The 25,506-nt window shown below is 31.1% G+C and overlaps 1 protein-coding gene across 2 annotated transcripts in view; it reads left to right on the top strand.

The window, feature by feature from the left end:
• Positions 1-6,833: 6,833 nt before the first annotated feature.
• Positions 6,834-25,506, top strand: part of LOC135951205 (uncharacterized) — a 155,844-nt gene continuing 137,171 nt past the window's right edge. Inside the window, exon 1 of one of the 2 annotated variants that reach the window (XM_065500810.1) lies at positions 6,834-8,087. In XM_065500810.1, the coding sequence (XP_065356882.1) occupies positions 7,943-8,087 (145 nt within the window). In that variant the 5' untranslated portion in view covers positions 6,834-7,942. The remainder of the gene's footprint in view (positions 8,088-25,506) is intronic. The other variant, XM_065500811.1, reaches the window with a different exon arrangement.

Genomic DNA, 25,506 nt, shown 5'->3' with positions numbered 1-25,506 from the left:
GTTTCAATGTTAATGTTCAAATTGATATTAATTAATTTGTTGGCTGAAATAACTATTTAAGAAAACTTAAAAATTTTCAAAATTACACAGATCTACAAACTTAAAATTTTGGAAATTTTGAAAATACTTTCGATTTTTTTCTAAAAAATTTCAAAAAACTGACTATTTGCAAAAAAAAAAAAAACAAATTCTGACTAAAACCGATTTTTCTGAATAAAAAATTAATTTTTTTTTACTAAAAATTTTAAAAAATTTATTTTTAATTTTTTCCAACTGAAACTACTGTTTTTTGTTTAACATCCACTCATATTTACCAAACCAATATAAATAACTATTACCAAGATAAGAAACAAACAATTTAACAATAAAAAGGTTGTTTTTTAAGCCCGACAGAACTTACGAAAGGGTTATCTGTCAAACGATCAGTCATACTGCGATCAATTTTTGACATTTATGATCAGTATATTCTGGAAAATCGCCATTAATAGATTGACGCTTGAACAACGCTACCAAATTTTCCAAATTTATTTTGAAAATCAGTCATCGATTCGCGCAATTTATAGACGTTTTCAAATGTAAATGATCTTTCAAATATTTTACAATTTCATGGGCTATCGGGCTTAAAAAACTCCTTAAATAAAAAACATTGACATTAAATTACATACCTACATACAGCAAATCCATTTTCATAATGCAAAAAATTCTCTGCAATATCAAATCAATTAATTGTCACCTAAATATTCCACAATAATTCCCAACACCTTGCTGCTCTGGCTCTTATCATTCACTCGTTATCAATTTAATCCCTGAGGTGTGTTTTGGTTCCCAAGCGTTTAACATCTAATTAGTTTTCTGTACTAAAACTACATATTTCCTAATATTAATTGCGATTTTCTAATATGCGAAGAAAAAATTGTGACAGTTGCTTTAAGTCCGTTATTGTAAACGTTACAGACTGAGTGATCAATCGGTATATTGCAAGTTAAAAAAGCATAAATCAAATGATGCATGAAAGTTTTACTTTGAATTTTACAAGTTTTTTAAAATTTTACACTGACAACGTGAAAATTTCCGATTTAATTGATAAATATAATTGTGAATTTATAAGTGATGGTGGTTGATAACTATGAATTTTTATGGTAAAGTATTTGGATAAAGTGATCAGTTTGTAAGGAATTTTGTAATTATAATAAAAGGACTATTTAACAATAAAACCTTAACTTAAAGTTAAATATTGCGCAAATATTGGGATTCTAGAGAAAATAAGCTAAATCTGTGATCACTCATATTTTATATCAAAAATTGATTTTTAGTATAAAAAACTAAAATATCTTAATTCGTTAACAACTTCGAAATTACTGCTTTTATATATAAAATAGGACCATCATGTGTGATCAATTTAATTCCAAACAAAAATCGATATTTTATATGAAATTCAAAAAATGGCTATAAGTCGGTAAATAGTTGTCCAAATGGAAAAAGGACCATCATCCGTGATCACTTATATTTCCAAACAAAAATCGATATTTTATATGAAAATCATGTTAAACCTAAAAGTGTCTATAACTCGGTAAATACTGGTCCAAATGGAAAAAGGACCATCATCCGTGATCACTTTTATTTCCAACCAAAAATTGATTTTTTATATGAAAATCAAGTGGCTATAATTCGGTAAATACTGGTCCAAATGGAAAAAGGATCACTTATATTTCCAACCAATAATCCATATTTTATATGAAAATCAAGTTAAACCTAAAATTGGCTATAAGTCGGTAAATAGTGGTCCAAATGGAAAAAGGACGATCATCTGTGATCACTTATATTTTCAACCAAAAATCGATTTTTTATATGAAAATCAAGTAAAACATAAAATTGGCTATAAGTCTGTAAATACTGGTCCAAATGGAAAAAGGACGATCATCTGTGATCACTTGCATTTTCACCCAAAAATGGATGTTTTATATGAAAATCAAATTAAACACAAAATTGGCTATAAGTCGGTAAATAGTGGTCCAAATGGAAAAAGGACGATCATCGGTGATCACTTATATTTTCAACCAAAAATCGATTTTTTATATGAAAATCAAATTAAACACAAAATTGGCTATAAGTCGGTAAATAGTGGTCCAAATGGAAAAAGAACGATCATCTGTGATCACTTGCATTTTCACCCAAAAATCGATTTTTTATATGAAAAACAAGTAAAACATAAAATTGGCTATAAGTCGGTAAATAGTGGTCCAAATGGAAAAAGGACGATCATCTGCGATCACTTGCATTTTCACCCAAAAATCGATTTTTTATATGAAAATCAAGTAAAACATAAAATTGGCTATAAGTCTGCAAATACTGGTCCAAATGGAAAAAGGACGATCATATGTGATCACTTGCATTTTCACCCAAAAATCGATTTTTTATATGAAAATCAAGTAAAACATAAAATTGGCTATAAGTCGGTAAATAGTGGTCCAAATGGAAAAAGGAAGATCATCTGTGATCACTTGCATTTTCACCCAAAAATCGATTTTTTATATGAAAATCAAGTAAAACACAAAATTGGCTATAAGTCGGTAAATAGTGGTCCAAATGGAAAAAGGACGATCATCTGTGATCACTTGCATTTTCACCCAAAAATCGATTTTTTATATGAAAATCAAGTAAAACATAAAATTGGCTATAAGTCGGTAAATAGTGGTCCAAATGGAAAAAGGACGATCATCTGTGATCACTTGCATTTTCACCCAAAAATCGATTTTTTATATGAAAATCAAGTAAAACATAAAATTGGCTATAAGTCGGTAAATAGTGGTCCAAATGGAAAAAGGACGATCATCTGTGATCACTTGCATTTTCACCCAAGAATCGATTTTTTATATGAAAATCAAGTAAAACATAAAATTGGCTATAAGTCGGTAAATAGTGGTCCAAATGGAAAAAGGACGATCATCTGCGATCACTTGCATTTTCACCCAAAAATCGATTTTTTATATGAAAATCAAGTAAAACATAAAATTGGCTATAAGTCTGCAAATACTGGTCCAAATGGAAAAAAGACGATCATCTGTGATCACTTGCATTTTCACCCAAAAATGGATTTTTTATATGAAAATCAAATTAATCACATAATTGGCTATAAGTCGGTAAATAGTGGTCCAAATGGAAAAAGGACGATCATCTGTGATCACTTATATTTTCAACGAAAAATCGATTTTTTATATGAAAATCAAGTAAAACATAAAAGTGGCTATAAGTCGGTAAATAGTGGTCCAAATGGAAAAAGGACGATCGTCTGTGATCACTTGCATTTTCACCCAAAAATCGATTTTTTATATGAAAATCAAGTAAAACACAAAATTGGCTATAAGTCGGTAAATAGTGGTCCAAATGGAAAAAGGACGATCATCTGTGAACACTTATATTTTCATCCAAAAATCTATTTTTTATATGAAAATCAAATTAAACACAAAATTGGCTATAAGTCGGTAAATAGTGGTCCAAATGGAAAAAGGACGATCATCTGTGAACACTTATATTTTCATCCAAAAATCTATTTTTTATATGAAAATCAAATTAAACACAAAATTGGCTATAAGTCGGTAAATAGTGGTCCAAATGGAAAAAGGACGATCATCTGTGATCACTTATATTTGCATCCAAAAATCGATTTTTTATATGTAAATCAAGTAAAACATAAAATTGGCTATAAGTCGGTAAATAGTGGTCCAAATGGAAAAAAGACGATCATCTGTGATCACTTGCATTTTTACCCCAAAAATGGATTTTTTATATGAAAATCAAATTAAACACATAATTGGCTATAAGTCGGTAAATAGTGGTCCAAATGGAAAAAGGACGATCATCTGTGATCACTTATATTTGCATCCAAAAATCGATTTTTTATATGTAAATCAAATTAAACACAAAATTGGCTATAAGTCGGTAAATAGTGATCCAAATGGAAAAAGGCCGATCATCTGTGATCACTTGTATTTTCACCCAAAACTCGATTTTTTATATGAAAATCAAGTAAAACACAAAATTGGTTATAAGTCGGTAAATAGTGGTCCAAATGGAAAAAGAACGATCATCTGTGATCACTTGCATTTTCACCCAAAAATCGATTTTTTATACGAAAATCAAGTAAAACATAAAATTGGCTATAAGTCGGTAAATAGTGGTCCAAATGGAAAAAGGACGATCATCTGTGATCACTTGCATTTTCACCCAAAAATCGATTGTTTATATGAAAATCAAGTAAAACATAAAATTGGCTATAAGTCGGTAAATAGTGGTCCAAATGGAAAAAGGACGATCATCTGTGATCACTTATATTTTCATCCAAAAATCTTTTTTTTATATGAAAATCAAATTTCATATAAACGAAAAATCGATTTTTTATATGAAAATCAAGTAAAACATAAAATTGGCTATAAGTCGGTAAATAGTGGTCCAAATGGAAAAAGGACGATCATCTGTGATCACTTGCATTTTCACCCAAAAATCGATTTTTTATATGAAAATCAAGTAAAACATAAAATTGGCAATAAGTCGGTAAATAGTGGTCCAAATGGAAAAAGAACGATCATCTGTGATCACTTGCATTTTCACCCAAAAATCGATTTTTTATATGTAAATCAAGTAAAACTTAAAATTGGCTATAAGTCGGTAAATAGTGGTCCAAATGGAAAAAGGACGATCATCTGTGATCACTTATATTTTCAACCAAAAATCGTTTTTTTATATGAAAATTAAGTAAAACATAAAATTGGCTATAAGTCGGTAAATAGTGGTCCAAATGGAAAAAGGACGATCATCTGTGATCACATGCATTTTTAACCAAAAATCGATTTTTTATATGAAAATCAAGTAAAACATAAAATTGGCTATAAGTCGGTAAATAGTGGTCCAAATGGAAAAAGGACGATCATATGTGATCACTTGCATTTTCATCCAAAAATGGATTTTTTATATGAAAATCAAATTAAATAGTGGTCCAAATGTAAAAAGGACGATCATCTGTGATCACTTATATTTTCATCCAAAAATCGATTTTTTATATGAAAATCAAATTAAACACAAAATTGGCTATAAGTCGGTAAATAGTGGTCCAAATGGAAAAAGAACGATCATCTGTGATCACTTGCATTTTCACCCAAAAATGGATTTTTTATATGAAAATCAAGTAAAACATAAAATTGGCTATAAGTCGGTAAATACTGGTCCAAACGGAAAAAGAACGATCATCTGTGATCACTTGCATTTTCACCCAAAAATGGATTTTTTATATGAAAATCAAGTAAAAAATAAAATTGGCTATAAGTCGGTTAATAGTGGTCCAAATGGAAAAAAGACGATCATCTGTGATCACTTGCATTTTCACCCAAAAATGGATTTTTTATATGAAAATCAAGTAAAACATAAAATTGGCTATAAGTCGGTAAATACTGGTCCAAACGGAAAAAGGACCATCATCTGTGATCACTTTTATTTCCAACCAAAAATCGATTTTTTATATGAAAATCAAGTTAAACCTAAAAATGGCTATAACTCGGTAAATACTGGTCCAAATGGAAAAAGGACCATCATCTGTGATCACTTTTATTTCCAACCAAAAATTTTTTTTTTTATGAAAATCAAGTTAAACCTAAGAATGGCTATAATTCGGTAAATACTGGTCCAAATGGAAAAAGGACCATCATCCGTGATCACTTTTATTTCCAACCAATAATCGATTTTTTTAAAAAATCAAGTTAAAAGTGGCTATAATTCGGTAAATACTGGTCCAAATGGAAAAAGGACCATCATCCGTGATCACTTTTATTTCCAAACAAAAATCGATATGAAAATCAAGTTAAACCTAAAACTCATCATCCGTGATCACTTTTATTTCCAACCAAAAATCGATATTTTATATGAAAATCAAGTTAAACCTAAAAATGGCTATAATTCGGTAAATACTGGTCCAAATGGAAAAAGGACGATCATCTGTGATCACTTTTATTTTCAACCAAAAATTTATTTTTTATATGAAAGATCACTACTCTAGATTTCTTATATGATATTGGAAACCCTGAGAATATTTTCGTTTGACTGACAGGCCAATGTTAGTTACACCACAACAACAACAAAACTTTTAAATCATTATTATTTCACTGTTAATTTGCAAACACAAATTAAATTTATAGAGTCTACACAATATCACTGAGAAAATATATTTTGAACACAGAAAAAGCTCGTGATAGATAATCGTATAAAATATAAAGAAAATGAAAAGCAAACTACCTGACGTATGACAAATAATCGACTTGTTTTTTATCTTTATCTAAGAAGAGAAGAGGAAAACAGAACAACAGAACAACTAAGATGACAGTAGATTTACTAAGATTCCAATAACAGTAGTTACTGCTAGGAATAGAACAGTTATAATGATCAAAACAACAACAACAATACTACAAATAGTAGAGTACAAAAGTAATGAGACACTGTAATAAATATTCGTACTTAGTTTGTGGGTGAGTGGGAGTGAGTAGATAAGTGTGAGTGAGTAAGAGAGTAGTGGTGTTGAAGGTGTACTAAATACATAGATAATAAATAAATATGTTTTCTTTTTTTTATTATTTATTATTGTTATTGTTGTTATTGTTACTTAAAGTACTCGTACATACATATATGCAATTGTTTGAGTAGCTGAGAGTGTGTGAGAGTATAACGGCATTTACACACAGATTAAGATCACTGACAAGATGAAAATATGATTATTATTTCATTTTTTTTTTATATATTTTTTTCATTTCTTATTCAAAACTTTAGGATAAATGATCAACTAAATTTAGTCTTTGTTCAGACTACGGAGCGAGCAATACTGGGATTTAAAAACGACTCTAAATCGGCGGAAACAAAACGTTAAAAATTAAATAAAATTAAATCAATTAAATAAATAATGGAAAAAAGAACTTTGTGAAAAATCAATTTAAAGCAAAATTTTAATTAAAATCTTACAAAAATCACAGGAAATGGGAATTTTAATAAAAAACTTTTAATAGAAAAATGGATTTTCAAATAAATCAAATTTAAGAAAAATTTCCTTTAAAAAAAAATTCCATAATTTTGTATATATTTGCTGTAATTTCAACAATACTTTATTAACAAAAGAAATTGTTTCAATACCAGCATATTCCTGGGGAATTGTAAAGAAATCTGCTGTATTAATTAAACTATTGTGTCAGCCACAGAAACGAACTTCAAATACTACTAATAATTCAAAAGAAAACTAATAACAAGAAAAAAAACCCCATAAACACCATAATTTCTTTTTTTCTTAATCAAAAGTGATGTAAAAAAAAATCTAAAACTAAGTTAAGCTCAGAGATCTCTAAAAAAATAAATAAATAAAAAAAACCGAAAAGAAAAATGAAAAAAATATTGTATGATGAAATTATCATTTAAATCAAATTGAATTAAATCCGAAAAAATAAAATAACAGACATTTAATTTCAAGTGTGATTTAAGAAATCTAAAGAAAGAAAGAAAAAAAAAATAAATCTTAAAATCTTACTTTACTCGAAAGTGTCTAAACTTTAACGTCATCTCCGCCGCCTGCTCGTGCGTTCTGTATGTAGTGAGTGTGATCCATTGTTAAACATCGCATCGTTTATTGTATCCAAACGTCAAATTCAAATTAAATTACAATTAATTTTCATTTATGTCAGGCCCCACAACACAATATCGTTGAGAGTGTATGTGTGATTTTTGTACTAAATAAATAAAGTTTAACGAAGAAAAAAATCAAATCAAATCAAACCCATGAAAAAAAGCTTTTTTAAAGATCTCTCTATATAAAAAAACTAACATTATAACAATTTAAAATTTTTTAATAAATATTAAAAGAATATATTAAATATTTTGAGATTTATTGATTGTAAAAAAACAATAGTCCTTCAAAATGGGTGGCGAAGAAGTTGCTACGGAAACGGTTTATGTGCCGCCAGCTCCAACTACGACTACAAAATTCGATGAATTTTGTATACGTCGCGGCATAAATCCGAATTTGATTATGCTGAAAATTACACTGTTCGTGATGTATGGAGGTAAGTTTTATTTAGTTTTAACATTTTTTTTTATAACCAGTCAAAAAGTAATCAAGGATCAAAAACCAAGTTATTTAAGACAAATGGGAATTAAACAAACATAGCTGATATCTTTTCCGCTACATTTACAATTTATACAATTGTATTTCATAAATCCTAATTTAAATTTCAAAAATTTTCTTTTGAAATTAAAACAAATTAGAGAGCCAGCTATATTCGGCTGTGCCGAATCTATACTTTAAAATACAAATTTTAAATATTTTTAGGTAAACTAAATTTAAATCTTATTTAATTTATTAGCGAAAATAATTTTAAAAAATTTGTAAAATTTAAAATTAAAAAAAAAAATTTGTTGAAAAAAAAATTCGGGATAAAAAATCTTTTTCCCGATTTTGACCCATTGTAGGTCCGACTTATATACGCCATTGCAAAGGTCTTTGAAATATCTATTATTGGATATTCATATTGTTTATATTATTGACTTAGTAATCCAGATATATGTAGATAAAAAATAGGTCAAAAATCAAGGTTGTCCTGGTTTTTTCCTTATATCTCAGCCATTTGTGAGCCGATTGTCTCGATTTAAAATAGCAAACGAGCCGGGTGAATTCCCGATATATTGATGTATGACTCATGAATGTTAGTTTATTTGGGGCCTACGGAAAGTTGATTTCAACATACAGACGGATATGGCTATATCAATTCCGCTATCTATAACAATCCTTGCAACTCATGGTGAAGGGTATACAAAAATGGTCAAGTTTAAAGGATAAGATAAAGGATCCTATTAATTTGAATTAAGGTTTTTACTGAGAAGGGTTTCAAATGAAATATTGTCAAATTAAACCACTTCGAATTCAGGTTAAAGAGATGAAAGTTTATGAAAAATTATTAGTTTTTACTAGAAAACATTCCTACATTTTGGGATGTCCCCTATTCATGCAAAGCATTGTGCTCGAACTAGGAAAATAAGTTATGGGAGAGAGGAAAGAGGGAGTAGTGGTTGTGGACATTCGACTTGAACATTCCTACATTGAAAATTACAGGAAATACTTTAGCGGGAAGTTTGTTTCACAATGGGACAGTGCGGCTAAAGAACGATTTTTTCCAGTAGGGTGTTGTGCGGCCCACTAGCCAAACGACCACAAAGGGATGAGTTCTTGATGAAATCTGTGGGCATCAGGAACAAGTTCCCTAATTTCATCGGGACATATTCCATTGTAGTACATATATAACATGAAAAACAGCACACATTGCGTCGGTGCTCTACCGAATCAATGAGAGTTGGATACCCTACTGCGGTCGAGAATCTCCAAACATGAAGCACCATACATGGGAGTTGTATTTCATGGTGAGGAGAAAAGATGGAGTGAACCGAGACACTTGAATGTTTCTTTCGACACTTGAAAAATGTGTTTAGACCAGCGAACATCATATTGTAATCTCATGCCCAAACAATGAATAGAACAACTCCATTTTTACGATGGGAATGCTAGCAATTTTTCAGTAGAGCGTTCTCTATGAAAGCAATAGAAAAATCTCATTTACTAAGAACATTAAGTGTAACATAAAGGAAAGGAAACTCACACAGAACTAGTCACTTGATTAGCTCCTTAAATATAAACATGTTTTATTACTAACTTTAAGCGGAGGTATGAAACTGCACGGATCGAAATGAGTACCTTTACTCGGCAAGCGCTACACCATCACGATTGCGCACTTTTTATGGGTTAAAATGGAAGATATGAACTTGGATAATCTTTGGTTTCATCAAACAATCGATCTCTAGTGCACTAAGTTTGGTAATCGTGTTATCAGCCGTCTTGGTGATGTCTCGGAACTGATATTTGACTCCTTTAGACTTTTTCTTGTGGGGTGCCTTTAAAGACCGATGCTATGCAATTAACTCAGAAGTGATTGTAACCATAAGGCTAATATTGTTCGAGCTATTTGTGAGATAAAACCAGAAACTGTTAACAAAGTTTTGGAAAATTATACTGACAGCCAGCTACAGCGGACACATGAAAAAAATCGTATTAAATAAATAATGGGAATATTGCTTATTTCTAATAAAGCCATTTTATTTAATTTTTAAAAATATACTTGCATTTGGATCATCCTGTATGTATATATAAAAAGCATCGGGATATAATATATTTGTTGAATTCAATCTGTCCAATGTTAGAGCTTTAATCTCGTTCCAGCTCTTCGGCTATCTGGGGGATTCCATTCGTTTGCATCTAAACGAAAGTACGGATTTAAAGCAAGAGTTGAACATTTTAATTTTGTTTCTCTTGAAATGTGAGGAGAATGTAAGATTGGATTTAAAAGGCTAAATGATCGTACAGTTAATGAGATTCTTGATCTTGGCAGTGTTGATCTTCATACCAGATTTGTTTGCTGATATGATATTTGCTGGCATGTAGTTGTAGTAGTAAGGAAATAGTCTGTTATCATGAGCGTAATTGGGTTCCAATAGCCTTCTCTGCAAACTTTTTCCCTCATGGGTTGATCATAATTTGGTTGTTTCATAATAATTTATAAAATTATTCAGCCTTCAATCATCAGCCTGAAGCCTTTAAATTAGAGGGCATTCCAGATAGTAAAAGAGGTCTCCACTCAACTATAGAATCTAAGCTGCATTTTTGGGCTCGTAAACCAGATTGTTCGCTGCGGAAATCAGGATTGAGAGTACATTAATGTAGTGTTGTTCCTTTCTGTTTTATCAGTTCTTGTATTAGACGCTGCACAGTGGTATGAGAATAAAAAAAGAGGGAAATAAATCTGTAACTTCTAAACCCTTACGCCGATTTGAATAAAATTTCACATGCGCAAAGAGGAAGTGTAGTTGAGTTTAAGTTTAGAATTTGGACCTCATGACCCCACCAGGAGCGGGACCAGGGGTTCCCAAAGTAGGACACCTCGGGTATGATCAATTTTTAAAATGATCCTATTTCTTCGTTTGTGTTCCGATTTAAAAAAAATTACACATACAGAATCTCGTCGAGCACTACATAAAACCTCGTCGTAGCTATCAATTATCTCTTATAGCTTAGAAGATATTCGAATTTGAAAATTTATTTTTCAACATTTTTACCCACCCTACACTAGTTTTTTGGTGACCGCGGTTCCAAATATTCTCCGATTTTATCCATTTTTCTTTTATAGGATTAACAATTGATCTGTAGTGCTCGACGAGGAGATTCTGTATGTGTAATTTTTTTTAAATCGGAACACAAACGAAGAAATAGGATCATTTTAAAAATTGAACATACCCGAGGTGTCCTACTTTGGGAACCCCTGGTCCCGCTAAATTCTAAACTTGAACTCGACTACACTTCCTATTTGCGAAAGTGAAATTTAATTCAAATCGGCGTAATGGTTTAGAAGTTACAGATTTATTTCCCTCTTTTTTTATTCTCATACCACTGTGCGCTGTAAAATTCGTCTGTATAAGTTTTCCGGTTATATTGTATAAATCCTTGGTTCCATTAGCCATAGAAGGGATGATGATTAATGCATTATTATTTAGGCTGAAGTTTCAGGAATTTAAGTGACAGCAAATTGCCTTTAATTGCTTTTAACAATCCAGTCACATGGTTGAGAGGTCTCTGGAGATGCAGTGGCGAGAGATGCGGCTATGTTACGGTATCCTATTCTGTTTACGAAGACTTGAATTTCATATACTATGTTGAAATTCATTAACATTTGCATCTAATCTTGTATCTCTTACATTGACTTTTTTGGTCCCTTCTGGACAAACAATTTTCTCAGGTTGAGATGGACTGCAGTTAATAATGAAAATTTATGGAAGATGTGAATCTAGGATCTTTCTTGTTATAATTATATTGGGATCTCTGGAGAATACCGCATAAGCTACATGATCGTGCAACTTTATGTTATCTGTGCAAAAGTTAATCTCCCTCCTTTTACCAGAAATATCATTACGCCAAACGAGAAGGAGTCGGCTTCGTATAGAGACGTTCATTCGTCACTATAGGCTAGATATAGGTGAGGATCCAGGGGGGTGAAAAAAGGAAAAACCGAAAAGTTTTAATTTAAAAAAAGAAAAATGTAAAATAAATTTTATTTTCCACTCCCCCCCAAATGTTTGACTTGGATCCGCGCCTGGCTATATATGATCCACGATATATTGTAAGCTTTTTAGAAAAACATATTTCTAATGATCTCTGATTTTTCCACTCCATTGTGAAGTACAATAATTTGAAACTCCATTTCGGCCATAATCTAGTTGTATTATATGAACGATTGTGAATAAAGTGCTTTATAAATTTTGTAGCATTAGATAATTTTCTGCAGATCAGCCAACCAAACGAATGCAGAAAAATCGAACGAAAGACCCAAGAACGATCCTTAGTCCCAGACCTCAACTCTTTTCAATGATACCAATATATTTGACTCTGGAGGTGAGATTGATTCAATACGATGGGTTTTACACTTCCTCATAAATTGAGTTAAAATCCTGTTTTACTGGCATGTCAGCATTTTCTAGCCTATTTAGACCAGGATAGTTTTATATAGTGTTCCATATAGAAAGAAATTAGTTGTTGACCATAATAGCAACATTTACAGCACAGGTTTTGGAGAAACACATATAAAAAGAACCCAAAAATGCGGTGATCCGCCATTTACGGGTGCTAATAAACCGATTGCTTGTATACAAACCTTCCTCGTAAAACTCTCCAATAGATTATTTCTGGTGGGTGGAATAACTACTTTCTAAAGTGCAGTACAAAATAAACGTTTATAGTGACTACACTCTAGATTACTTAGAGGCACTTAAGTGACAATTGTCTTCACGCTAGATTACTTGGGATGTATAAAGTAACCAATTGACTCTCTCTGCACTACTAAGAGCACATACGTGTGAAATGAAGTAGAGGAGTCAATCAAGTGATCAGATATTGCTTAACTGCTGAGTGGTAGTAGTACAGTAAATCACAAATTATGTTGAAATGTAAAAATCATAATTAATTCCATAACATTAAAATGACTCAACTTTCGTTTGATAATTACCAGCAGTTAAGTTAACTAATTATGCAGCTTCATCAGCTCTTAAAGCAAGTAAAACTAAAAACTAAATTAATTATTGTGTCTAAGAAAAATAAATAAACAAAAACTATTTTTTTTGTCTTCTTATTCTACTATTATTTTGTGTGTTTTTTTTTTAATTGCCATTGACCGTCAAGAATGATGTCGGTAGAGTATAAAAGTTTATTTCTTTTAATGTCATTTCCTTTTAGTTGTTGTTATTATTGTTGTTGTAATTGTTGTTGTTGTAGTACAATAAATATATGTAACTAGGTTGAAATTTACCCTCCAACAGTAGTTATCATCATCAGAGACAAAGCCATGAGTCAAAAACACATTTATTTAGATAGAGGAGAGTAGAAGATAGATAGATAGTTAGGTAGTTAGATATTCTGCTGTAGTTGTGCTGCTACATTGTAGATTGATTGTATTTTATTTGTTTTAAAACAAGACACAACAATTTAAGACAAATGACGGTCATTCTGGTTTAGTGATATAGTTGTAGCTTTAATTTAATACTATAATTTTACTAGAGGTTTATTATTGTAAGTACATACGTATGCGTTTAATGTATTAAATATTTCCTTCGTATGTGTGAAGAAAAATTGTTTATGATTGTCAGTTAATGCAATTTAAATGGGACATTCCCATGATTTTTGTTTTTGAAACTGATTGTTTTTGGGGAGAGAAGCTAACTAACTTTACAGCTGCAAAGTTAAAATTTGATATTGCTGCAGATCGAAATATTAACCTCACAAGATACTCGTAATAGGATCTACAAATATGCCATCCTTAAATATTTTATTCCCTCTTATGGTGGGACGACTCAATCAAGTTCTTATGTATCGCTATGCCAACTCAAACACATTGTTATGTTTGTGTCTAGGTAAGTTTTTACCCTTTAACTTTCTAAAAATACACTGTTAATGCACAAGACAGTTGATGTTATGATAAACTAACTAACGACTGCAACCGCAGCCACTATTTATACGCAGTGCCATCTGCCTTCGAGTAGCTCCCCCAATGATCTTAACGGACAAAACTAGAGTATTCGAATTCTAGAGCTTTTAATGTTAATATTAGCAGTTTAAACATTTAGTGTTGACATACTTATAAACAATGCTAATAACTGAGTGTTATCAATATTAATGATAAGTAGAAGCTTCTACCGTTAAATTCAAATCGCTAATACAATTTCATAACAATTTATAACTTTTATCATTAAATTCTTAATAAGTTATTTATTTGTTTCTTCCGTTTGGCATTCTATCCCCGAAAATTTGCGTTTAAATCGCATTACTACATCTAACATTGAAAAAGTGAAACAAATCTAATTCATCGCATCTTTATAATGGATCTACTGTGTGTATGGCGTTTTTATCTTGTGATTTTTGCAATCTTTTTAAATCAAAACAAAGTACTTTATATATTATAGGAAAATTAGTGTATTTTGTATATACATATACATAGTAATTGTAAGCTCAATAACAAACTAAATACACTGCAAGAAATTTAGGTAAATTTTTTAAATTTTTTTTTGCCTCGAAAATTTCGAATTTTGTACCAACAGAGCGTCAAATGCTGGAAGTTTTGCTTTACTTCTTTAATTTGAAAAAAGTGCCGATGAAGCATTCGATTGCTCACTGAAGCTAATGGTGAATGAGTTGAAGACCAAGAATTGTAGGCATTAATCCATGAAGATTGTTGACAAACTTAACAAGAACTTGCAAAATCATTGGAACCTACTAAAGAAGCAATTTCAAAACGTTTGCGAGCAGCAGGATTCATCCAAAAGCAGGGAAATTAGGTAGCATAAGAATTGATGCCGAGAGATCTTTAAAGACGAGTTTGTATGTCTGAAATGCTGCTTTAACGCTATAAAAGAAAATAATTCTTGCGAATCATTACTTGCGATGAAAAATGGATCCATTACGATAACCCGAAGCGTAAGATGTCGTATGTGAAGCCCAGCCAACCAGCCCAATCGACATCAGAGTCAAATTTCTATGGCGGTAAGCTAATTCTCTGTATTTGGTGGGAGCAAAAGGGTCCTATCTATTATGAGCTGCTGAAATCTGGCCAGACCATCATAGGGAACCTGTAATGAATGCTATTGATTCGTTTGTAGCCAGTAATTCCCGAAAAACGGCCACATGTTGCAATACCTGTTGAAAATATTTAGAAAGAAGTTTTGCCTCAGCTTAAATATAGTCCATACCTTGGCCCGCCCAACTACTATTTGTCTCGATCGATGCAGAAACCTCTCTCTGGAATACGCTTCACTTTGGAACAGAGTATCCTAAATTGGCTTGATTCGTTCTTGACCTAAAAATATGAGCAGTTCTTTTGGCTCCAAATCCAAAATATTGCAACGATTCTCTTGCAGAAGTAAAGAGCGACTGTTGTCATCTTCATCCAAAATAATATCAATATATTTGGCTCTAACATTGATTTTGATGTTGTTTTATCATAGGTTTATACAAAGGTGTGTCAATAAGTCCGCGACTTTTTGAATTTCTCTGCTCTTCACTGAAAAGGCAATACTGCTCCTGTCAACATGCGTCAGTCAGTTGACTTCTGTCAAAATTTGAACAAGCTGCGATATTTAGTTTGTGTTTAACAGCCATTGATAGCAGAATACCTCGTGACTTGAGGAGAAATTGGCTCATTAAGCATTATGTTTTGCGCTAAAAAACCATCACTCAAACCAAGGCTAAGGTTGATAAATACTATGGGTACTCTGCATCATCAATTTCAATTTCAAAAAAGTGGTTTACTGAATTTCATTGTGGCCTTACAAAAACAGAAAATGCCGAACTTTCTGGATGCCCATTTTAGGTCTCTACAACCGATATAATTGAAAAAATCACGATATAGCGTTGGCCGATTAGATATTGAAAGTGCAAGAGATTGTGGAAGCCATAGGCATCTCACATGACTCAGTGGTTTAAATTTTAAATGATCACATGGGTATAGGAAAGCTTTCCGCAAGATCGCTGCGAAATTCTCCATCTTCCGCACTATTCTCCAGATTTAGCCCCGAGTAAATATTTCTTGTTTCCAAACCTTATGAAAGTCTCGACTCCAACGATGAAATCATCTCACAAAAAATACATATCTTGATGACCTCGACAAATCTTATTTTTTTGAAGGTATACAACATTTTTTTATCCAAAAACCTATTGACCCAACCTCGTACTTGCTCATAAAGTGAAGAATAACCTGAACCAGACAGAATATGCTCTAATGCGACAACTGATACTTGGCTTTTCTGCAATCACTTCAGGGCCCTTCACATATTCGTACACTCTTTAGTGTCTGAATTTGCAATAGAGCAGCAGTATATCTCATGATTTTAAATGGAAGCTATAAGGTGCTCAGTCTAACTCCCTGACATTGTAATGTACATATGTCACTCATTTCACGTTCAGAAATGAGAAGCATGCAAGGGTTGATTTTGTTCATACTAACTAGGAATCTAATACCAAAGCTGCGTTTTTACTATCATGTTATCGGGGCAGACATTCACGCTAGTTATGGTAGTTAATTATCAGAAGCATTACCTGTGAATAATGGATAAATTAAGAACCCTGCAGTATCACACGATTGTGTATTTTAAGTCCTCTTTCTATTTCAGAATATAGAGATATAGTGTCCAATTTGTTAGTGTGCTGACTTTTGCAATCTCGTTAAGATATGGAAGACATTCAATGCTGGTTTTGAAATAAGTACTCTAAGTGGTTTGACTGTCGGGTGAACCATTCTGTAGACGTAACTCGATCCGGTACGGAACTTCCTTAATTGCCAAAATAGTTGTCTGAATAATTCTGCAGTGATTACACAGACAATCGTGCATCTTGTATATGATTTTTGACAACAATCGAATATTGTGTTTTCTTTACCTTTAAAATTAGTTTATCTTACGAAATCAAGTGTTGTTCCTCTGCGTACTGAATGATATTCGAATTTCCATGCCTAACTGTTAAATGATGCCTGTCGCTTTTGGATATATAGCCAAGACACTATTAATAATTAAGCAAAGATACAATACTGTATTGAATAGACTACCTTTTCTTAACTTCCCATTGTAGAACTCTACTTCTCTTTCTGGCTTAATTATTTCATCTTGGCTGCTTCATTCAAAAACTTATTTACATGCTACTTAAATTAACAAACAATAATTCGAAATAGTCTAATGAGATCAGGAACATTTACACATGTTACTCTGAGTAACTCTCACTCAGTGACTGAACTCCACAACTTAATGATTACTGTCCAAAATGTTCGTCTTTTATACTTGTGTTCCTGTTCCGTAATGTCTCCATTCGTTTTAAGCCCAACCCATTAACCAATCTATTGTCTCTGACATGTCAACCTAGATGATCGTTCTGTCCCTTTCCCCTGGAAAAACATATGTTTAGCCCAAATGAAGCGGCTGAAGATTTCGATCCACTCTGGATTTTTAAATTCCTAACATCAGTTCCAATCGCAGATATTTAATGTTGGACATTTGTGTTTATCACTCTAAAAATTAAGGAAACAATTAATTACGCCGCTTCAACAATATAAGATCGCTAATTCTATTAATAATGTCGGGGTGTCCAGATGATCATCGATCTAAGCAATTAATGTTTACGATTAATATTATTATTTTATATCATGTATGATTAAAAATAAAACTTTATTTCTTCAAGTGTATTTTTTTAGCGTAGCATGAGTATGAGTTTTCTTTTAATCTACCCACTACTGTGACTAAAATATTCTGTTTAATATTGTCTCATCAAGCTCAGCAGCTAGCTGCAGCAGCATTAGAAGTAGCAGCAGCATTCATCACCATCAACTACTTGTACATAGTGTGTCCAGAGTGTCCAGTGAATTTGACAGTGACTCTGAATTTATATTCATTAGTTAAAAATGAATACATATGAGATATACATACATACAAGATACATACACATGATGCTTCTAATTTGAAGTCATTTAGATTAGAATATTTACATAGATACATATTTGTGTATATATGTATATGTGTATGGTAAATATTTAGTTTTTCTTTTCATCTGCTTTTAAGAGTATTAAGAAATTTTTGAATGTCATTGTTTTTTTTTTCTATGTGTTTAGCTGTCATTTTGAAAATTTATTACATGTTTTGTTAATTTCGGAAACTGTCAATTAGTCTTTTAAAAATGTGCAATGTAAGAACATTGTACATTGTGATATAGAAACTAATATAAACCTAAGTTTTCACTTCAATGTGCTTGATTTGCTACAATTCATGTTGAAAATTTTTAATGCAGCACTGTATTGTGTCTTCGCTTAGTTGGTTATTGTGTCTTGGCTTAAGGTTGATTTTTTGAGGACTATATTTTTGCAAATCAACTGTGGAAACTGTAACTAAGTAAGCAAATCCTGGGTTCCAAATTATACTTATGTTAAACTGCCTAGCAATCTCATTAATATATAAGCGGCAATTGAGGGCTGTTTTTATTCTCACGAACGAGGAATGACAGGTTGGCTATAAAAGTACATTAACATTGACTTCAGTAGATAAAGTTTTGGTAAAAAACAAACCATAAACCTGAATACTTTTTTTTATTATAACATTAATTATATGACTTCAAAAATGTCTCAATGTTTCAAATGATACATGCTTTTCGACAAGATAAGATAATGTCGGCGTTTTTACCAAAACGTGATCACTTGACGTAGGCTACATATTATTAAGGTTAATGGTTCTTTTAAAGCCATAATTTTGATTAAATAAAAAACGTTTTCATTGTAAAATCCAAAAATTATTGTATCCCACAGTGGGACAAAATCTAAGTTTTTTACATGGCGTAGACAAGAAGTATTCGAGTTTAAGTTACTGAAATGGGCGCTATGGGGGCTCATGTACAATTTTTAAACACTTGCCATTTTTATACCCTTCACCATGAGTGGCAAGGTTATATATAAGTTTGTCATTCCGTTTGTAATTTCTACATTTTTCATTTGCGACCCCACAAAGTATATATGTTCTGAATCGTTATAGATAGCGGAGTCGATATAGCCATGTCCGTCTGTCCGTCTGTGTGTTGAAATCAACTTTCTGAAGCCCACAAATAACTTACATACACGAATGATACATCAATATCTCCGAAATTCTTCCGGCTCGGTTGCTAGAAAATCGGTCCACAAATGGCTGAGATATAAGGAAAAAACCAGGACAACCTCGATTTTTGACCTATTTTTGACCCATATCTGGATTACTATATCATTAATATAGACAATATGGACATCTAATGATAGATATTTCAAAGACCTGTGCAACGACGTATATAAGACCATAGTAAGTTGGACCTACAATGGGTCAAAAAAAATTTAAAATTTAAAAAAAAAATTTTAAAAAAAATTAAAAAAAATTTCGAAAAAACAACTGGAAAAAAAATTAAATTTTGTTTACCTAAAAATATTTAAAATTTTTATTTTAAAGTATATTTTGGTGAAGGGTATATAAAATTCGGCACAGCCGAATTAGCTCTCTTACTTGTTAAAAATATATGTAGGTCGTACTTTTGGACCGAATGGCCTTGAATTTTTTTGTTAGTTAGACAACTAAATTACCAATAACACCGTACGACACTCAATATTAGACTCGAACCGGATGATATACGTCTGAAACAATAAATTAAATGGAGAAAAACTGCGTTTTCAGTTTTTCATTTCGTGATCCTGTTTCCTTTTAAAAGGACTTCAAATTTTCAGAGGTGAACAATTTTTAAAAAAATGTTTTAAAATACTTCTGATCATCCTACTATTTAAAATTTGGTGTCAAATGATCAAGAAGAGTTGTAAAATATTTCGTATTATTCTTATTTTATCCTGTAAGAATCAAAAGATGTCAAAAATGTCCTTTCAAATTTTTATCCTTGAATATCCTTTTAGATTTCCAATAATTTTTTTTTAAAAAAAATAGTTAGTTAAAGATCCAATTATTGAATACCACATGCCAAAATTTCATCCTTCTATCTTAACTACTTAAGTGTTAAAAAATATTTTAAATTTAAATTATTTGATTTTTTATATTTTATTTTAATATTTCATTCGAAAAAAATCTAACAAAATCCGTTGTGAAAAGCAACGAAGAAGTCTTTTTAATAAACAAGTAAAATGGTTTAGTCGGGCAAGTCCGACCGGATATATGATTATAAAGAGTTTTCTTTTGATATGAAACTTATTTGTGTTGAATCTTATTTCAATACACACATTTTCGGTAGTGGGCCTTATATGGGAGCTATGACTAATTATGGACCAATCGTCACAAAATTTGGTGGGATGAATTGCGAATATATTGAACATATTTGTGTTGAATTTTGTTTGGATACTGACATATTTCAGAGATTTATGTATATTAATGACATTTTCGAGAATGTTGCTTATATGGATGCTATGGAATATTGTTGACCGATCGTCACGAAATTTGGTCGTGAGAGTTCGGCTTACATAAAACTTAATTGTGCTGAATTTAGTTTGAATGTGTTTATAATTAAGATATTTATGAGAGCTTAACTATTTTCAAATAGGACAATTGTATGGGGGCTAGGATAAATAATGCGCTGATTCTAACCAAATTCAATAGCCTTTGTCCTTGGGGCAATATAAAGGTTTGTGCTAAATTTTGACGAATTATCTTTAAAACTGCGACCTGTAGTTTGATTACAAGGTTTACATGGATGGACGGACAGACAGACGGACGGACATCGCTTAGTCGACTCAGAAAGCGATCCTGAGGAGATTGGTATACTTTAAGGTGGTGTTGGGACAATATTTTTGTATGTTGCAAACAACAGCCCTAATGGGTTGTTGTTTGCAACACCACCATAGTGGGGTACACCCACTATGGTGGTGTAGTTTATAAAAATGCATTTTTCTTAATAAATCTTTTTGTATACTTATAATTTTTTTTTTATATTTTAATTTGACCTTTATATATATAAAGCATGAAATTTTGACATTTAGTATAGAATATTTGGGTCTTTAACGCACTATTTTTTTAAAAGGAATTTATTGGCAATCATAAAGGATATTAAAGGATAAACATTTTAAAGGACATTTTTGATACTTGCAGTATAAAATAAAGATAATACAAACTATTTTACAACTCTTCTTGTTCTTTTGACATACAATTTGTCATTGTTGAAATAGCAGGAGTATTTTTAAATATTTTTTGAAAAATGTACTTCTTTGAAACTTTGAAGTCCTTAAAACAGGACACAGGATCACGAAATGAAAAACTGAAAACACAGTTTTTCTCCATTAAATTTATAGTTTCAGACGTATATCATTCGTGTCCAACGAATTTTTTCTTTATTTGTTGGTACAAAAGATTTCAGAGCAATATCAATTATGGATCCAAAATTAAACGATTTTCAATTTAAAAATTCAAAAAAGTAGTAGATTTTTGCTATTTTTTGGACGAAAAGGTGACTTAACTCTTTTTTTAATTAAAAAATAAGTTTCTTTATATTAATTTTTTTCTATAAGGTATCATTTTGGTATAATAAACATGTCCTATTTATTGAATATGTCGCCCCTATGTCCTTTGGAATTTTACCAATTTTTATCAAAATTTCAACTTTGGGCCACATGTTCTGAAATCACAAAGCTGGGATTAAAAAATGGAAAGGAGATTTGAAAACCTTGATGTGTTCTCTATTTATTCCCAAAGTATTTTCCCAGTCCTAAAGGAAATGTGGACCCTATAGGCAAAATTTAAAAAAAATAAAATTTTTGGAATTTTCGCTTAAATTTTTAGGAATTGTGGGATTCCCTTTGACCTTTTGACAAATTTTGAAAATTTCATTGAGTTTTGTTAATAAATAAAGATTTTATTAGGCATTACATATTTATTGAGTTTCTAAATCCAAATTTGTATAAAAATTTTAATAGGATTGCAAATATTAGAAACAATTTGATCCACAATTTATTCTGAACTAATTGGTTTTGTTTAGCTAAGTTAATTTTTGGTCTTACAAAAAGAATTTTAAGTCAATATCTAAATTAGATTCAGAATAATGCCACTTTAAAACCCGTCCCTTCAAGAATATTGCACAAATTTTAGATCATTTTGACTCCAGGTACATTAAAGGGTTAATTTAGATAAATGAAAGAAAGTATGGCTTGGCCGTACAAGTACGAAAGATGCCGAACCTTGTGGACGCCTAGTTGAGGTCTCTACACCCGAAACAATTGAAAAAATAACGATATGGTGTTGGCCGATTGGAGAATGAAAGAGAGAGAGAGATTGTGGAATGCATAGGCATCTCACATGGCTCAGTGGTTTCAATTTTAAATGATCTCTTGGGTATGAGAATGTTTTCCGCAAGATGGCTGCCGTATTTGCTCACAATAGAGTGCACAAAAGGATAAACACATGAATTAGGCTACAAAATGGTCTTTCGTCCGACCTATTATCTGGATTAAACCTCGAAAGTATCAATTTCAAGAGGGGAAGTTTTTTTTCGCCACTTGCTTCTTATTTAGTTATACATATTTGCCAAAATAGTTTTGAATAGTTCACTTCTACTCCACCTAATTGTTATTTGTTTATATCTAAGTTTTGTAAATATATACAACAATTTGTTATTATTTATTTAACATTGTAAATCATCATGAAATATCCAAATAAATACAGGAAAAAAAACTAACAAAACTTTATTTTAGTTTAGATAAAGAAGCTCAAAAATAAACCTCAACAAAAAAAAAAAACAAAAAAACGCGATATAAATTCTATGGGAATTGCGTCACTTGTTTATGGCGCTTTCATCTCCATAATGCATTTTCTTTGCTTAAACACCCCTTTGAATCCCTTCCCTGAATAGCGTTTATTTATTTTTCTCCATCATATTTATTTTTCCTTATCACTTGGTTGCTTTAAATATAAATATTTATTTGTTTTTGCATTTTATTTTATAAAAAAATTCTACATACATTAAATAAAGTATAAAAACAAACAGAAAAATATGAAGCTTAAATTTATTTGTATTTCGTAAATTTTTACTCGTTTGAGTTTTTATAGTCGCTGGAAATGAAAAAAAACAACAGAAATATTATTATTTATTTAGTTATAAAAATGCAGTTTTTGGTTTAAAATAAAAATTACAGCTGAATAATAAATAAAAACTCTGTTTTTTATGGCTGATATTTGGTTGGATGTAAATGGGGCAAAGGATAGTAATATTGCTGGTGAAATGGGACAAACATCATTTAGGGGATTTTTATTTAAATCAATAAATTTATTTATTTAAGGTTCATTAAGTATCAATTTATTTAATACCTCATTTTTATAGTGTTATTTTCAGGCTAAATCAGGTTTTTTTTTTGGCTAAATTTGAAATTAATTTGTTTTAGCTTTAAGCTAGTTAAGAGCATATTTTTATGGCTATACATATAAAAATGATCAACATACGTCAAGTGATCACGTTTTAACTGAAAGTTAAAAGATCTGGTTAAATCTGGTGTTTTTCAAACAGTTTTATTAAAAAGATAACCAACATAAATCAGGTTGTTAGATTAAGGTAAATCCTCTTAGAATTTTTTGCTTTTACGGTTGTTTTTATATCAGCCATTTATGGGACGTCTACTAGACCCGGTGTGTTTTCCGGCCCTAATAAAAACTATGATTGAATTTTATCAAAAAATTATTTTACCATTCAAACATAAAAGATCATTTAAAAAGTACAATTTGAGCACCTCTTTAGATCATGTGTGAAAAAGTACATATTTTTGTTAAAAAACAAGTAAGAAAGTAGGGTCGGTCGAGCCCGACCATATAATACCCTACACTAAGTAAAAGAGCAAAAACATTTTTCTTTTAAAATTTCAGTAATTTATATTTTTGAGTGATTTTCGGAAGTGGGCCTTATATGGGGGCTATGACCAATTATGGACCGATCACCTTGAAATTAGGCCGTGTAATTTATGTCTATATGAAAGTTTACTATGTTGAATTTTGTGAGTATACCAACATTTTTAAGCGATTTATGCACGTTTAAGTGATTTTCGGAAGCGGGTCTATATGGGAGCTATGACTAATTATGGACCGATCGTATCAAAATTTGGTGACATGAATTTTGTATATATAAAACTTATTTGGAGCGCAATTTGTGGAGATACATTTATAAATTAAACATTTATGAAAGATAAAGTCCAATTTCGGAAGGACATTTGTATGGGGGCTAGGTGAAATAATTGATCGATTTCAGCCATTTTCAATAGGCTCCGTCATTGGGATGAAAAAATTGTATGTATCAAATTTTATCGAAATATCTTCAAAATTGCGATCTGTTCTCTGCGCACAAGGTTTACATGGACAGACAGACGGACGGACGGACATCGTTTAATCGACTCAGAAAGTGATTCTGAGTCGATCGGTATAGGTAGATGTTAGACTAATATTTTTGGGCGTTACAAACATCTGCACAAACGCATAATACCCTCCTCACTATGGTGGTGTAGGGTATAAAAAGTGAGGGAGCTGTATTCGGTTGTGCCGAATTGATATACCCTTTACCAAATTATATTTTAAAATAAATTTTTTTAATATTTTTAAGTAAACAAAATTGAAATTTTTTTTGGAAAAATAGTTTTTAATTTTTTTTTAAATTAAAAAAAAAAAATTTTAAATTCTTTTCTTAATTTTTTTAAATTTTAAATTTTTTTTCAAAATGGTTTTTTAATTTTTATTTTTAAATTTTTTTTCTTATTATGAAAAAAAAAAAATTCGAGTTAAAAAATATTTTTCCCGATTTTGACCCATTGTAGGTCCAACACACTATGACCGTTGCAAAGGACTTTGAAATATCTATCATTAGATATAAATATTGTCTATATTAATGTCGCAGGAATCCGGATATATATCAAAAATAGGCGAAAAATCGGGGATGTCCTGGTTTTTTCCTTATATCTCAGCCATTTGTGGGCCGATTTTCTAGCGTATATATTGATGTATGAATCATGTATCTAAATTATTTGGGGCAACGAAAAATTGATTTCAACATACAAATAACAAATTTAGATATTACAAACGGAATGACAAACTTATATATTTATAATCTTGCCCCTCATTGTGAAGGGTATAAAACGATCCGCCATTTTGTAACACAGTGCAACACGAAAACATATAACCATATATGGACACCACTACAAATAAAAAAAAAAGACCAGTGTCTCTCAGTTTTGCCCCAAGTCATGCTCTTTTTTTTATAGGCCTCCAAAGATTTGGGGTCTCGGTGTCGGCAAAAAAGTGATAATTTTCTCAGGTTCATATCTTGTAAACCGTTCGGAATTTTGATTTACTCTCTGAAGCAAAGTTGTAGCTCTTGTTATA

This window comes from Calliphora vicina, chromosome 2 (genome assembly GCF_958450345.1).
Source record: "Calliphora vicina chromosome 2, idCalVici1.1, whole genome shotgun sequence".
In the NCBI taxonomy this organism is placed as follows: Eukaryota; Metazoa; Arthropoda; class Insecta; order Diptera; family Calliphoridae; genus Calliphora; species Calliphora vicina.
Note: the sequence above shows the minus strand (reverse complement) of the source record. Positions and strands in the feature narration are given on the sequence as shown.